Source organism: Centrocercus urophasianus, unplaced genomic scaffold (assembly GCF_019232065.1).
Source record: "Centrocercus urophasianus isolate 14NV4802_14NV808 unplaced genomic scaffold, USGS_Curo_1.0 seq_7, whole genome shotgun sequence".
Lineage (NCBI taxonomy): Eukaryota > Metazoa > Chordata > Aves > Galliformes > Phasianidae > Centrocercus > Centrocercus urophasianus.
This window is the reverse complement of record NW_024885310.1, coordinates 405,213-421,545: the sequence shown is the minus strand read 5'-3', so window position 1 is coordinate 421,545 and position 16,333 is coordinate 405,213. Positions and strand designations below refer to the sequence as shown.

Below are 16,333 nucleotides of genomic sequence, written 5' to 3'. Positions count from 1 at the left end.
TTCCGGGTCGGAGGGGGGATGTTGTCATGGCGGCGCTGGCAGCAGTCAGGCGGCGAGCGGCAGGTGAGGGATGGCCGGGTGGGAACGGCCAGCCTTCGTCTCCGGCTTCTTGCTGCTCGCAGGGCGGGCTGTGAGGAACGCTAGGGGAAACGTGTGTGAAAAGGAAGGGTGGGATTCGGCTCTGTGACTTTGTGAGGGGTGTGCTGTGAAGAGCTACGTGTGGCTCGCCTCCGCAAAGGTGGGGTGAGCCGGTGGGGTTGGGCTTAAGGGGCTTTCAGCGTGCCTTTTGGCTGGTGGGTGAGGAAGGCGGTGATCCTGTAAGGGAACTGTGTGTTTTAATTGAGCAAATTGCTTCAGCAAGGCTTGTTGCTGTTTCTGAGATGATTAGCCTCTCAGCGTATGTTCCTGGGTCTCTCCTCTGAAAATACTGAATCTATATTCCAAAGTGCAACATGAGTTACACGGTTAGTGGGTATGGTGGGGTTGGGTTGATGGCTGTATTTGTTGATCGTAGTGGTTTTTTCCAACCTGAGTGATTCTGTGATTCTGGGTTGTAGTAAGCCGCTGTTCTTTCTGTGTTTGTGTTATTCTCACCTATTTAGCTCCATAACTCCCTATCCCTCCGGCCTAGCAGAAAATCAACATCTGGAATGGTGGAAATCCAGACACAAAAGCAGTGAAACCAAACCTGGTGTACCTTCTGCTCTTCCATTTGGTCTTCCCTTGGGGTTGTGGTATCTGCTTGGAGTCCCCAGGATTTCAAACCACACTCCTGTGGTGGGCTTTTAGTTGAAAACTTCCTAAGACTCAATAAATTTGCCTAGAATCACCTGATAAATGAAGTGTAAGCATTCTTGTCCCCATTTTGGGAGGGATCCTTTTAGCAACAGTGCGGAGTTAAGAAAGCACACGACAGTTCAGACCGCTTGCTCCCCTATGCCCCTTGGTTGTTTTGTTCTGTTGTTCTTTCAAGGAGGTAGGGTGCTATGAGTGTATCGCTATGAGGTGCACTCTTCGTGTATCTGTTCTGTCTTGCTGGAAGTGGCACTTGAGCCAAGTGTGCTTGTAGGATAAGACCTTTCTCTTGCTCTCATGCAGTGCTACACACAGCTGACAGTCCTTTGTCAGCATTGGTGAGGCCACATCTTGAGATTGTGTGCAGTTTTGTTCCAGTGAAGGGTCTGGAGCATAACTCTCATCGAGAGTGGTTGAGGGAACTGGGATTGTTTCCAGTGGAGAAGAGGAGGCTTGGAGGAGACCGTATGGCTCTTTACAACTCCCTGACAGGAGACTGCGGTGGGGAAGCAGCCAGCCTCTTCTCCCAGGGAACAGCAATAGGATGAGAAGTGATGGCCTCAAGTTGCACCAGGGGAGCTTCAGATTGGATATTAGTAAAAAAAAAAAAAATCTCAAAAAGAGGAACAGGTTGCCCAGGGAAGTCGTGGAGTCATCATACCTGGAGGTGTTCAAGAGCCATGGAGGTACCACACCAAGGGATGTGGTTAGTGGGTTATCAACCTATCAGTCTGGGAGGTCCTTTCCAACATTTATGATTCTATGGTCATGTGCCTTCTTTTGCATTCTTCATTGTGGTGGAACCTGAATAAAGTTTTATAGGCAGAAAACAGTATCAGGAAGTGGTGATGTTTCCTTCAGCATCACTGTACTATTGCCTCACTAAAAGACTAAGAGTCTAACTGTTGCTGCTTGGTTTTAATACTTTCTCTTTCTCTCCTTTTTTAGCTTTCTTGTTTTCATCTGTGGTTCGCCTCCAGAGCTCCCAGAGCACATCTCTACAGGAAGGGTAATGTCAAATGACACTCTGCTTTCATTTTTGCCCCCTTGCTTACCAGGGGGAGTGTGGGAGGGGGAATGGAGCCAGGAGCCTGTTTCTCTATAGAAAAGAGACTTACCAGATCCCTTCGTTTTTTACTTCTGAATAAGTTTTAGACACTCTGCCTCCCCTTTGTCACCTGTGCTAGGCCACTTGCATTGCCTTGTGAAGCTGAATAAAGAGATAATTAAACCTTCCACTGAGCTAAGGGCTGCAGTGTGGTTCAGTCCATAGCAAACAGCAAGAGAAGCCACTCAGCTGTTGCTTGTCTAGGTATAGGTGAGGTTTATTTCCTAGCAGGAGTTGCTGTTCTCTCATAAATACTGAATTTGAGCTTTTTATAAGATGTAATTAAGAGGCCAGTTGCTAGAGGACATCAATTCAGCAGACTTTAGGCTTTGTTAATTTCAGCACTTCTAGAAATGCTTGCTTGTGTCTTCATTTTGTTTCCTCTGTTGAGACCTAGTACAAAAATACTTGTTTCGAGCTGCAGACTGTGCTACTTCTTGCTTTCCCCAGAAGGGGACACTGCAGAGATAACGAAGTCCTATGAGCAGCATCTGGGGGAAACGACAAAATTCATCTGTGCTGCAGGAGGATTCAAGGGGGTAGTCTCTTCTGTGTGTGGGAACACAGTTTGGATCTCAGCCTCCACGGCACAGTGCACAACATTGTTATTAAACCCTACAACAAGCCCAGAAAGCCTTGGTGCTAGCAATTACTTTGAATTTCTGTTAATTTAAGCTCTTTAAGGGGCTTTTTTTGCATTACTGAGTAAACCAGTCGAACACAGTGTTAATGTTGCCTTCAAAAGCTATCATCTAATGTTTTTTTCCTGAATGGCTTGTGCATCCTGAGTGAGTTATGGAAAATGTGGATCTCAGCCTCCAGGAAATTCTGACCTTTCCATTGTTTTATAGATGGTAATTAGTGAGCAGAACCTCTCTCTTCAAATTTCAGAAACCAGTATCTTTCTGGTAATCAAATTGAGATCCAGGGTGAATCTACCTCCCTTTTACTAAATCTCTGCTTAATAAGGAATTGTAATCTGCTGCCTTTCAGCCATGTGTCCTGCTCTGAAAGAAGGCATTTGGCACCTCTCTGAATAATCTCTAAATGCAGCTGTGTGGGCCTTGTGCCTCCTTTCCCGACCTCCTGGAGGGCGTACCGCAGTTGTGATGAAAGCACTGCATGTGCAAAGTGCTGCTCTTGGTTAGGAGTGGCACTCTTCTCCCCACTGTTTCTTAGGGAACAAATCAATAGTTTTCTGTAACTGTCTCTAATGCAGAGAAGTAAACAGTTGCCTCTGGTTCTCCTTGCTGCTTCTTGTCCAGATCTTGAAAAACAGCTAATTACAAGCAAGTGCTATTTGCATTTTTACTGTTTGAACTCATGCTGTGAGCTGTACGTAGCATTTCATTTTTGAATTAACACCCAGTGGCGTATTAGAGCAGAGTTAATTGTTGTTTAGCTCTGATTTTTTTTTTTAGTAAGGCTCTCATGATTTAGTGCTGTCTGCACTGCTGTCGATAAGAGCAGCATACACATGTGGATACCTGCAATATGACTGTACAGGGCTTGAGGTTGTAAAGAATCAGTTCAGTTTTCAGACAGAGCTTCCCTCCCAGTGATATTCCTGAGAAAAGCAGAGAGACTTCACTGTAACAGGTAATGAAAAAATGTTTCTGGCTGATAGCTAAATACCCCTAGCTGCTTTTGGTCTTCTGTGTCAATGCCGTTCCCTGCTTGCATTCAAACCTCCAGTGTTTCACTAAAATGAAGGTGTTGCACCTTGTGATAACCATGTACCATTTTCAGTAAGTAACAGAGCAACATTTAGGTGGAGCAAGTTAGAGCAGTTTTCAAGTACAATAACTTGCTGAGGTAGTTTGAGTTGATCCCATGGTCTATTAAAGATCCTAAAAGGGAAACGCTCAGAACTCTCCCAGGATGATCCCAGTAGGGACTGCAGGAACTGATGTGAAGTCTTAAAATGGAAAGGCTCTTGCCTCAGCAATGTTGTTACAAAGTATTTTGAAAAGAAATGCTATTAAAGCAATTTTATGTCACAACAGTGAAAGCTACCTGTTCACGATGAATAAGGATTTAATTGGCCCCTTTTATAAATAAGTTGAGGAATGATGCTTGTGCTTGGCTGGCTGAATGCGAGATGGTGCATGCTTCTGCTCCTTTTTGTGAGCTACCTGAATGAAGACAGGCGTAGGTCTAAGAGATCTCTCCTTGTCCCTCCCCAGCATGGTATAGGTTGTAGACAGACATGGTAATGACACAGAGGAAGCTTTTGGGTTGAATACTTGTATTGTAACGTGCTGAATTGCACCTGGGGTGAGAGAAAGTTATTATTGCCATTCAGGTTTTGCAGCTGGAAGTGACAAAGGAAGAGCAGCCTCATAACTCTCCTGTAAAGAACCCAGCTGTGGTCTTAGGACCCTCTCAAAACTATTTCACAGAGAAGAGCATTACAAGTAGAGTATAAAAGGATGTGTTAGTATTCATAGTGTTTAAGGCTGATTTAAGAATGCTCCTTAGCCCTTCCTTACAGTCGAAGGCAAGTTGATGCCTCCTAGATGACACCCCACTATTGGATAATTGCAGGGCTTTGTGCTGGTACTGAAGCAGGGTGAGGAACATTATGTGTTCAGTCTCTCAGCTGTAGTGGTAACTTGGATCATAGAATTAAGTTGGAAAGGACCCTTAAAGGCCATCTGGTCCAACTCCCCTGCAGTGAACAGGGACACAAGACAGCTAGGTTGGGGTGTTCGGAACTCCATCCAGCCTGACCTTGCGTGTCTTCAGGGACAGGGCGTCCACCACTCTAGGCAACCTGTTTCAGTGCTTCATTACCTTTAGTGTTAAAAAGCCTTCTTCCTTACATCGACACTAGATGAAAGTTTGAATCCATTTCTGCTTGTCCTGTCACAACAGACCCTGCTAAAGAGTCTGTTCCCTTCTTTCTTACAGCCCCTCTTTAGATACTCCAGGTCTCCCTGGAGCCTTCTATTCTCTAGGCTGAACAGCTATTTCAGCCTGTCCTCACAGAGGAGGTGTTCCATCATATTAGTGGTCCTCCTCTACACACTCCAGCAGGTTCATGTCTCTCCTGCAGTGAGGACTTCACATCTGGATGCAGTACTCCAGGTGAGGTCTCACCAGCGCAGAGCAGAAGGGCAGGAACTCCCTTGCCCTGCTGGCCACTCTTCTTTTGATGTGGCCCAGGATACAGTTGGCTTTCTGGGCTGTGAGGGCACATTGCTGGCTCATGTCCAAGTGCCATACACCAGTACCCTCTCTTTTCTGCAGGGCTCTGTTACATCCTTATATCCTCCAGCTTGTATTGATACTGGGCCATGACCCAGGTGCAGTCCTTGCACTTGGTTTTGTTGAACCTCAGGATGTTTCCCTGAGCTCACTGCTCAGCCTGTCTAGGTCTTTCTGAATGGCATCTGGTGTGCTGGCTGCCCTCCAGAGCTCAGTGTCATCCACAAACTTGCTGAGGGTGCACTTGATCCCATTGTTGACGAAGGTGTTAAAAAAAAAAAAATGCTGGTCCCAGAACTGACCAGAAGGGCACCACTCGTCACCAATCTCCATCTGGACATGGAGCCATTGATTGCCATTCTCTGGATAGTCTCACAACCAATTCCTCTTCCACTGAACAGTCCACCCATCAAATCCATATTTTTCTGATTCTGATAAAGAATGGCGTTCAGTGGGAATGTTAAAGGATATATCTGTGGAAAAGCTTAATAAGAGACCTTCATCTAAAACTTATATGCAAGCAGGGCTTTATGTATGTCTGCTCCAACTGGTCCAGTCAGTAAAAAGAAGGTGGTGGAAAGTAGGTGGTGATCACTGGGCTTGATCATCATTAGCACATCTAGCTGCAGATCATCGGGGCAAGCCACAACCCAGCTTAGCTGAATTTTATGTTAATTCTGTTGGTTTCTTTGTGATCTGTTGTTTTGATCTATTTCAAATAACATTCTGAAGTAGTAAGTGGGGGGAAAAAAAATCCATTTTCCCCATGTTGTGATAGGAAGTGTGTAAAACAAACCAACCACTGAGGTGTTTATTCCATTTATTTAAAGCTTACAGCATTTCATGGTAGACCTAAATGACATTGGGTCCTGGGAGCAGTGACTGTGTTAGGCAGAGCTTTTGCGGATTGAGCTCAGAAATGAAGCCAAATGTTTGTGTTTTTTGCATCTTTTGGAGAGATCTGTTTGTTACACATGGATCTTCTTTATCAACCTTATTGTTCACAGGATTGTTGCCAAAACATCTCTGACTTCACCCCCATGGCCTGAAGTGAAATTGCCAAATCCAGTGGAAGAAGCAAAGCACCATGCAGGTAAAGGTCTCAAGTCTCCAAGTGAAGCTTCACACTCTAGTGTTGACACTGGTGACTTGATTGAGTTTATATCAGTGTCTTCAGTGATTCAGGCTTTTTGTTCTTTCCTTTTAGTGTCACCGGACTCATGCTCTGACTGCCTGTATTAGAGATTTGGGTAGATTATGAAGCCCTTTAGTTTGTGACAGCCTGACAGGTCATACTGCTCTCCAAGGGCTCTTATTTGATGGGATGTGTTGCTACCTAAAGCATAAAGTGTGGCTTTTCAACTGGAGGGAATAGCTGTCTTTTCTTCTAGTGGATACAACAAAATGCGGAAGCCAGCATAAGCAATTGGATAGTGGGCACATCAGAGAGCTGATATTTCTTAGTGAATAATACAGAATGCTGGAGCCATTATATGCAGTTGGACAGTGTGCATGACAGAGATGTGGCATTAGGCAGCAAGCAGGTGGGAAGCAAAACAGCGTTAGAGAATGCATGCTTGTCCACACATTTTGTCAGGATCACTGAACACAGGCACTAGTCCTCCTGGTAGAAGCCCGTGGATCAGACAGGAGTTAACCTCACAACTCAGCATGTGAATGTAGCTGTTGAACAACCAGATACTGGTTCCCTCTGGCTGGTAGAGATATGGAAATACAGAGAAGGCAATATGTATGTAGCCTTATCTTGTTTGGGAGGGGCTGTTGTCATCCATGCCCTGCTACAGATGGTAGAAGAAAAGCCAGCACAGGTACAGAATGTTTCTCAGAACAGTAGCAAGCCCTAGCGGGTGAATTTCTCTTACAGCTCCTGTGGTGGTGGGCAATTAGCAGTCATCTGCTACATGAAAGAAAGGAGCTTTTTATTAACAGGCTGTCTTACTGTCTTGTTGCATTAGCATCAGTGAAAGGCATCTGAAAGGACGTTCTGAAGGCTATAGTTTGGAGAGGCCTGAGAAGTGAAGGAGAGAGATCTACAAGGAAACAGTGGAAGGAGAGAAGCAAAGCTTTGCCATTGTTTTAACAGATAGTTTCCCATAGCATAGCAAAAATGTGGTAATAACTGTGCGAGTGATATGCCTTGGAGAGAGCTGCTTCTTCCAGGTCTTCTCTCTGACTTTGTTTTTATCCTGCTTTTCATTTTCTCTGCATGTCTGGGATTGCTCAAGTGACAGATAAGTGTTCTGTCCCAGAGAATGATTTGACCCAGCAGTGAACCATAAACTGCTTTATTTGATTTGCTGACGCCTTGGGGTGAATAAGGTCCCATGTTCTTCTGACTGCTTCACATGGGATCGTTGGGGTTGTTGTGATTTCCGTGCCTTGTAACCTCCTACTGTTTATGAGCTTGCATTGCTATCTCCTGGCTGTGCTTATCCAAAGCAAACAGCAACTAGAGCATTTGAATTCTGCCTGATATTCTCCCGCTGTCTGTGGAAACAGACGTGGATATTTTAGGACCATCATTCCACATGATGCTGAGATTCAAGCTGTCCTAACAGTCAGATGATAGTATCCATTGATGTTTCCTGTCATTAGAAATGTTTGGAAGAGCAAGCAATAACTTCAGAGTCCATGTATGTTAAAGAACACTTATCCTTTTCTGATATAAAAAGATGAAGAAGTTGTGTGGTAGAAAGTTGAAATTTGGTGAGGGAGTAAACCTTGTTAGAAGTTTTTTTTTTTGTTTTTTTTTTTTTTGGCCAAGGTCAGTGTTTTGAAATGCTGGTTTTGAGATGTTGACCACAGTACTACTGAAATACATGTATCATCAGTTTAGATCTGAAATAAATTTGTTGTATCCTGTTGTGCATTGGGTTTGTAACAAAGACAAAGGTATCATACTTCTCTGTGGGCTTCTGGGAGTGGAGCACTCTGAATCAGAGAATACGCAGGGGACTTTTCTCCTGGGATGGCAATTCCAGCAACACAGAAGCACAGCCCTTAGTTTTAGTGAGAATTGTACTAACTACTGTCTTGTGAAACAATTTCTCTTCTAACCTCTACCTGTAATAGTTTGCTGGTTTGAAACTTGGACACTTTCACAGTGTTCCTGTAAGTGTTGGACTTAGTTTGGTTGTAAGTGCTTGTCTATCCCAAATGGTTATTATAGTTTGTTCACATTCCAAGAAAAGAGCAGGGATTCAGCCACTTGTGAAGACAATGAAGAAAGTCTATTTTTCCAGTTATAGCAAAGTTACTCTTTTTCTGATCAGCCTGAGATGGTGGAAAGCTGCTATTTGGCAGGGGAATAGCACTCATTAAAAAGGAACTTTTGATGTTCTCGTAAAACTTGATTTTTGGCTTCACTGCACAGGAAGTTGATCACAGAAATCTGAGTTATGTGCATGTGCTATGCAGGACCTTGTCCCTGAAATTTATACTGCTCCTGGCACCTTGCTCTAGTTGCATGTGCGTATAGGAAGAGCTTTTCTGGAAGTCTTTCCAGCTTTTGCTGCAAGTTCTTAGGCCAGGTTTTGTTAGCGTGCTGGAGTCCTTCTTCCTGTGTACTTTGCAGAACTGCTCTTGATGTTCCTGGTTGCTTTACCAAGTATTTAGTGTCCTGGCCTTTTCATGCATTACTTGGAAATTGAGGAGAACTCCATTCCAGATGTGTAGACAAGCACTCTCTTCTCAAATGCTTTGTATTTGAGTACAGTGCGTTTCAGGATGCCTAAGAAAGAGGCTGAGAAATCAACTGCTTGGAATTAGTTGCATGATATATTTATAGGTATCTGCTTGCATGCTTACTAAGAGTAGGTTCTTACAGCAACCAGAAGGCAGAAAGGTTTGCAAAAGGGTGACTCATGCCCTGTAGGAAACAGCATTGCTCTTACCATAAATTATTAAGTTTGGAAAAGACCTTCAAGATCATCTAGTCCAACTGCACACTGACTACCAATATTGCCCCTTAAATCATGTCCCTAAGTACACATCTACACCCTTCTTGAACTTCTTTGAGATTCCCAAAAGGTAACAGTGTAGGTGGAAGAGCAGTGTGGCTGAGTTAATTCTGATCGACTCTTCACGCTTTGTTGGGTTTTCTACTCTGATTTCTTCTCTGCTCTTTGCCAACAGAAGTGGTGCAAAAGGTGAATGAGCTGATTGCAACAGGGCAGTACGGGAGGCTCTTTGCTGTGGTTCACTTTGCCAGCAAACAGTACAAAATAACCAGTGAAGACTTAATTATGATGGACAATGTGCTACAGGCTGAATGTGGAGACCGAATCCGGATGGAAAAGGTAACGTGCCTTGTCCACAGTGCCTGTTACCTCCAGGCTGTTTCTGCTGCGAACGTTTCCTGAGGCAAAATTCATAACCAGTTTTTCAAAAGTCTTGAAGAGCTCCTGTGGGATCTCCCATCTTTATTTTCAGCTTTTTTTTCTCGTCTTAGTTTTATTGCAATCTGAGGTGTGTTGTTAGTGATAATGTTAATGTGGTTTCTGTTGAATGAGGTTGGAATGAGTTGTGACAGACTCTGCTAGAAGACAGATTTCTGTTGTACTAACTTCATACAAAAAAAGAAAATTACAATTGTTGTTTTTAGAGATGACAGAGAAAGAAAGACTGTTTACCTTGAGACTACTACACCCAAAACACTGACAGTACTCCCAGAGGAGCTGTCACTGCTCAGAGCTTTCCAAGATCGTTATCATGCTGAGTGTGTTGGGTGGAGGGAGAGGGATGCTGCATGTAGGGGAGAACTGCCAAGATGCAACTCAACATATTTATCCCTAGTCTCGGTTAACTAGCAGGAACTTGTAGAGGCTCATTAATTAAAATTTTAAATGAAAGACTCTGAAGTAGGATTTTGTTGGATTAAAATTGAGTTGTTAGAGCCAAGCAAGCAGTTAAGGAGAGAAGGGCAATTCAATTTCAGGACTTTCAGGACAATTAGCTCTGAAAGTCCTGCTTAAAGGTGACTTCTTAGCTATGTTTTCATCTGTGTCCTGCGTCTTCACATACAACGGAGAAGTGACTTGCACAGAGCAGCCAAGCAGGAGAACAGAGGTCTTTGAGAAAATGAAGGTTAAGAACTTGCCTAACCACCATAACCCAACACCATCATACTCCTGTAGGAATTTCACTGAAAAATGTCTTTTTGAAGGAAAAAGTAGAACACCTAACATCCATTTGTATCTTGCTTTTAAACTTCTACCATACAGTTAGCATGGAAGGAGGCAATCTGTATGAAATGCTGTCTCTTCTCATGAGAACTTCTCTTATTATTTCTCCTGCTTCTTGGATGGGTGTGTGATTGAAATGCCCTGAAATGAAAGGGTTTGTCTCTGTGGTGGTGAACCAACCTCAGCTATTCATTTTTTACTGTCCATCTTGAGGCCTCAGGGAGGACAATGATTAAAGTGTTTCTGTAGAGGGTATGTTGCAATTGCTATAAAACCCAATGATTTTAGGAGCTGCCTCTCATTCAGCACCCAGGAAAACTGTATTCTTCCCTGTGTTGCTTTTTGTATCTTTTACAGCTGTTGGTGAGCCAGAACAGGAAAGTTCAGTATGTTCTGATTGGTGTGAGAGATACTTCTAAAGTATGTTTTAAAATGAAGTTCTGGAAGTCTGTCTGTTTTATGAATCTGTTTCTTGCCTGTGAGCTGCCATTCTCCACTGGTACTCTCTAGTAATGATGTCAGGTCTGAAACATGTAAAGACCCATTTTTAAGCAGTTTGGCTCCTGTATGGTGGCTACAGAATTTGGAAAATACTGCTGGTATCACAGAATCGTAGAACGACCAGGGTTGGAAAGGACCTCAAGGATCATGAATCCCCAACCCCCCTGCCACATGCAGGGCCACCAACCTCCCCGTTCAGTGCTAGACCAGGCTGCCCAGGGCCCCATCCAATCTGACCTTGAACACCTCCAGGGACGGGGCATCCACAACCTCTCTGGGTAGCTGTTCCAGCACCTCACCACTCTCTCTGTAAAGAACTTCCTGCTGATGTCCAACCTAAATCTTCCCTTCCTCAACTTAAAACCATTTCTCCTTGTCCGGCAGTTATCAACCCTTTCAAAGGGTTGATTCCCCTTCTGTTTGTAGGCTCCCTTTAGGTATTGAAAGGCTGCAATGAGGTCACCCCACTGCCTTCTTTTCTCCAGGCTGAACAAGCCCAGCTCCCTCAGCCTGTCCTCATAGGGGAGGTGCTCCAGTCCCCTGATCATCTTTGTGGCTTTCCTCTGGACCCTCTCCAACAGCTCCCTGTCTTTCTTGTACTGGGGGCTCCACACTTGGACGCAGTACTGCAGATGGGGCCTCACAAGAGCAGAGTAGAGGGGGACAATCACCTCCCTGTCCCTGCTGGCCACCCCTCTTCCGATGGAGCCCAGGATACCATTTGCCTTCCAAGCCACAAGAGCACACTGTTGGCTCATGTTAAGCTTTTCATCCATCAGGACCCCAGGTCCTTCTCTTCAGGGCTGCTCTCAAGGACTGCTTCTTCCAGTCTGTATGGACGCCTGGGATTCCTCTGGCCCACGTGCAAAACTCTGCACTCTGCTGTGTTGAACCTCATCAGGTTCACTCGGGCCCACCCTTCTAGCCTCTTGAGGTCCCACTGAATGGCATTCCTTCCTTCTACCGTGTTGACCTCACCATTCAGCTTGGTGTTGTCAGCAAACTTGCTGAGGGTGCACTTGATTCCGTCATCGATGCCACTGATAAAGTTGTTAAGAGCACCAGTCCCAAGACAGACCTCTGGGGGACGCCGCTCATTACCGGCCTCCATCTGGACACAGAGCCATTGATGACCACCCTCTGTCTGTGGCCTGTCAACCAATTTCTTATCCATGGAGTGGTCCACCCATCAAATCCACATCCCTCCAATTTGGAGATAAGGATGTGGTGGGGGACCATCTCAAGGGCCTTGCTCAAGTCCAGGTAAATGACATTGCTTGCCTTTCCCTTTTCCACCAGTGTGGTCACTCCATCATAGAAGGCCACCAGATTGGTCAGGCATGACCTTCCCCTGGTGAAGCTGTGCTGGCTGTCTTGGATCACACGCTCATTCCTCATGTGATCAAGCATGTCATCTAGGATGATCTGTGCCATGATCTTCCCAGGCACAGAGGTGAGACTCATTGGCCTGTAGTTCCCCAGGTCCTCCTTGCTCCCTTTCTTGTAAATGGCAGTGACGTGACCCTTCCTCCAGTCATCCGGGACCTCACCTGACAGCCACGACTTTTCAAAGAGAAAAGGTTTTGGAGAGCAGCTCGGCAACCACCTCAGCCAGCTCCTTCAGGACCCTGGGATGCACGCCATCCAGCCCCATGGACTTGTACACATTCAGTCTCATGAGGCAGTCTCGGACCTGCTCTGTCCTCACAGCAGGGAGGGATTTACAACCCCAGTCTCCACCTAGAGGTTTAGGGGTGCAGGGCTCAGGGACATGAGAAGTATGGGAATCCTGGCTGCTAGTGGAGACCGAGGCAAAGAATTCATTCAGTACCTCAGCTTTTTCTTCATCCACTGAAGCTAGTTCTCCTTTTACATTTTCCAAAGAAGGTACATTTGCTTTGGCCCGTCTCTTTTGGCCAATGTACCTGTAGAAAGTCTTCCTATTGTTTTTCATGTCCCATGTTAAGTTCAGTTCCACCTGTGCCTTGGCTTTCCCACATCTGCAAGTCTGGATGGCATCCCTGTATTCTTCCCAGGTGACATAGCCTTGTTTCCAGAGCTTGTGTGCAGCTTTCTTCGTGCTCAGCGTGCCCAGCAGGTCCTTACTGAGCCATGCCGGCTTCCTACCTCCTCTGCCTGCTTTCTTATTCAGAGGGACGGAGAGTTCTTGTGCTCTCATGAAGGCATTCTTGAAGAACAGCCAGCTCTCCTCAACAACTTTGTTTTTAAAGACAGCATCCCAGGGGATCTCAGCCAACAGTCCATTGAACAGCTTGAAGTTCGCTCTTCCAAAGTTCAGGGTCCTGATGCCACTCTTTGCCACTCACATCCCTAGAGATCACACACTTGACCAGGGTGTGGTCACTGCAGCCCAGGCTGCCTCCAGCCTTAACACCATTAATGATTTCCTCCGCGTTGGTGAGCAGCAGGTCCAGCAATGCTTCACCTCTGGTCGCTCTGTCCAACACCTGGACCAGAAAGTTATCATCAACACATTCCAGGAGCCTCCTGCTCTTGCAACTCGCCATGTGGTCTTTCCAAGAGATATCTGGATGGTTGAAGTCCCCCATCAGGACAAAAGCCCGTGAGCACAAAGCCTCCCTTATCTGAAGCAAGAAAGCCTCGTCAACAATCTCCCCTTCATCAGGTGACCTGTAGCATACTCCTATCACCAGCTGGCCTTTGTTAGACCCATCCTTAATTCTAACGCTCAAGCTCTCAACCTGTTCCTGACGATTTCTCAGAGGGAGCTCCTCACAGCTTATCCGCTCTTTGACATAGAGGGCAACTCCCCCACCCTTCCTACCTAGCCTATCTCTTCTAAGGAGCTGATAGCCCTCAATGGTGGTGTTCCAGTTATGGGAGACATCCCACCACGTTTCTGTGATATAGTATGATGAACCGCTGATATGTCTGATTATTTTCCGTAGGTTTTGCTGGTTGGTGCTGATGATTTCACGCTTATTGGAAGACCACTCCTGGGGTAAGAGATCTCATTCAAGAATTATCCTGCAACCTGAAGAGAAACCTGAATTTATCAGTGCTATCTCTTTTCCCAGTCCTATGGATTCTGAAAAAAAATCAGAAATAAAACAAACTGGTCAGCTTTGGCTGGCTCTTAACTATTACCGTGGTGCCAGGATAGAGCACAGTACCTATTCCTAAGGTAACTGTAGGATATTAACCCCTATTGGCTTGGCTCTGTTTTCTGATGTGTAAGTCTTGTACAAACTAGCAGTAAATCTTGCTCTTTACTCTCTAACCATAATTGCAGTGATAGCCATCCTAAAATAACCCAGAAATCCATGCTTGCCCTTAGTGCCTTAATTAAGGTTGTTTTTTGTTTTGTTTGTTTGTTTTTTTTAAAAAAAACTGTTTCCTTTTACCCATGATTTAATCCAGCAGGTCTTAATCTTAAATGAAGAGTTCCAAGTTTTCCCTTCTTCCTAGTTACATGCCTCCAACAATCATGGCACCAGCTCTATCTTAGAGCTGTCAGACTTGCTATACAAATGGGCAGAACACCTGGTTTGTCAGCATTTTCTTTACCAGAAGGAAGTGGTGTGTGGACTCAGTGTTGCTGGTTGAACTCTTAGCACTGGCTGGAAGCAAAGTCATCAGCTCTATGTAGCTTTCCCCAGAGGTTCTAGTGGTAAAGTGCTAGTCAAAATAATGTGGCTTGCAAGTGCTTTAAGAATCTGGAAGTCCTGGCTGTGGTCTGGCTGCAGACTGAACTGCATGTTAAGTGTTAGCTTGAACTGCAGCAATTTGGCAGAGGACAGCCAGATAAGGAGGAGCTTGTAGATCTTGATGCCTTGCAGATTCAAATCTGTTTGACTTCTGAGTCCTTTTCACATTACCAGGAGGATGTCTGTATTCCAGAGTTATAAATAATGTTTGCACAATTGATAACATGATTTCTGCCATGGGTTTCTAGTGTTTGATAGGATTATGAGGGCTGACAGCCTTTATAGCACTTCTGTGAAGAGATTTGGAATGGTAGATCTTCAGGAGCCTTTGAATTATTGCCAGATATTGTTTTACTTGTTGAAGATCTTTAGGAAGTGGAAATACCTTTACTAGAACCAGAAACATAATCTTGCAGAATAATAGGATCATAGAATATGTAAAGAAGGGACCCATAAGGATCACTGAATCCAGCTGCTGGACACATTCTGCAAATGGGGATGTGTCATGCCAGACAGGTTGCTAGCACTGTCCTTCACCTGGCTTTCCTAACTAGTGACACTGGAGTGCTGTACTTGGCATGTGCCCTAAGAGCTCTAGAACACAAAGAAAAGCACCTGTTTGATTCCTGCATGTGCTCTAAGTCTGCAGAAGGCACCGTCAGTTGCTTGAAGCAGACCAAATTGCACACTGAACTCTAGTAATTTTGGTGGAGGAGGAGGCAGAGTGGAGGGCCAGTGAAGAGATGCCATCCTCTGAGATGTGGGGAACCTTTCCAGTTTTTCCAGCTCTCAGTACTCCAAGTCACAGCAATTCTTTCTCATAGTTGTGTCTAAACCACAAACGTTTTGGAGGGGAGATAAGAGCTTGGATGCAAACTAAGGCATTTTTGTTTTTCTGTTGTTTTAAAAAATAAACACACCAGTGAATACTTGCCTGTTCAGACTTGGAGGCAGGTAGGAACTTGTTCTGTTTTGGGCAGGTAGTCATGTTTTCATTTTCTGTAGCAGATACCCCCCAAGATGACACTTCTCTAAAGCCTTAAAAAACAAACAAACGAAAACCAGCAGTGCAACAAAACATATCTGTGTGGCAGAGACTGTTTTGAGAACTTGGAGCTGGCTTCTCTGGAATCTGTTGGGTTTTGTTTTTGTTCGAGTGACTTGCTGTCTGTTCGATGGGCACAAAGGGTATCAAGTGGTATGCAGTTGTAGTTTGTTTAGCTGTATAATGTAAAAAATATTGTGTATTTTGAAAGCTGTGATTAGAAGCAAGTGTAGCTTTGCATGAGTTTCATCTCATGATTTGATGCTCCTGAGACAAGAAGTTGTTTGTTTCTATACAGAGTGCAGCTGATGAGAGGTTTTTGCCCTTTAAATTAACCTTATTTTTCTCCTGCCACCTGACCGTTTTTGCAATGGCTTTAGTAGCAATGAAGAATTGTCTGAAATTCCTCCTAGACGAAGAAGCTGAATGCACTTATTCTGTGCAGGGAGAGAGTTTGGCTGAAGTTGTTACTCTGACAATTATGCTCCCTTGGGGCTATAGGTTGCCTGGATCACTTGCACTGCTCACTGACAAAAGCTTTCAATCCAGCTTAAATCCATGAGGTTTCAGCCTAATTTTTTCTTATTTCCAGATAAAATCTGATTGATAGATATGCTTTTGCATCTTCACTTTGTTTTTCTTTCTGAGAGCAACAGTCCTGGCTGTCCCAAACTCTGGGAAATGTGTGGGGGGGGGGGGGGGGGGGGGGGAGGAGTGGGGTTGTGTGTGGGAAGAAGGGAAAGGGGGGGTGAAAGGGGGGGGGGGGGGGGGGGGGGGGGGG

At 44.9% G+C, this 16,333-nt stretch overlaps 1 protein-coding gene across 1 annotated transcript in view; it reads left to right on the top strand.

The window, feature by feature from the left end:
- The first annotated feature begins 8 nt into the window (after nucleotides 1–8).
- The window catches only part of MRPL21 (mitochondrial ribosomal protein L21), a 19,682-nt gene continuing 3,357 nt past the window's right edge, over nucleotides 9–16,333 (top strand). Inside the window, exons 1-5 of the mRNA XM_042837364.1 lie at nucleotides 9–63; nucleotides 1,744–1,804; nucleotides 6,121–6,206; nucleotides 9,269–9,432; nucleotides 13,749–13,801. Coding sequence (XP_042693298.1) covers nucleotides 27–63; nucleotides 1,744–1,804; nucleotides 6,121–6,206; nucleotides 9,269–9,432; nucleotides 13,749–13,801 — 401 coding nt within the window. The 5' untranslated portion in view covers nucleotides 9–26. The remainder of the gene's footprint in view (nucleotides 64–1,743; nucleotides 1,805–6,120; nucleotides 6,207–9,268; nucleotides 9,433–13,748; nucleotides 13,802–16,333) is intronic.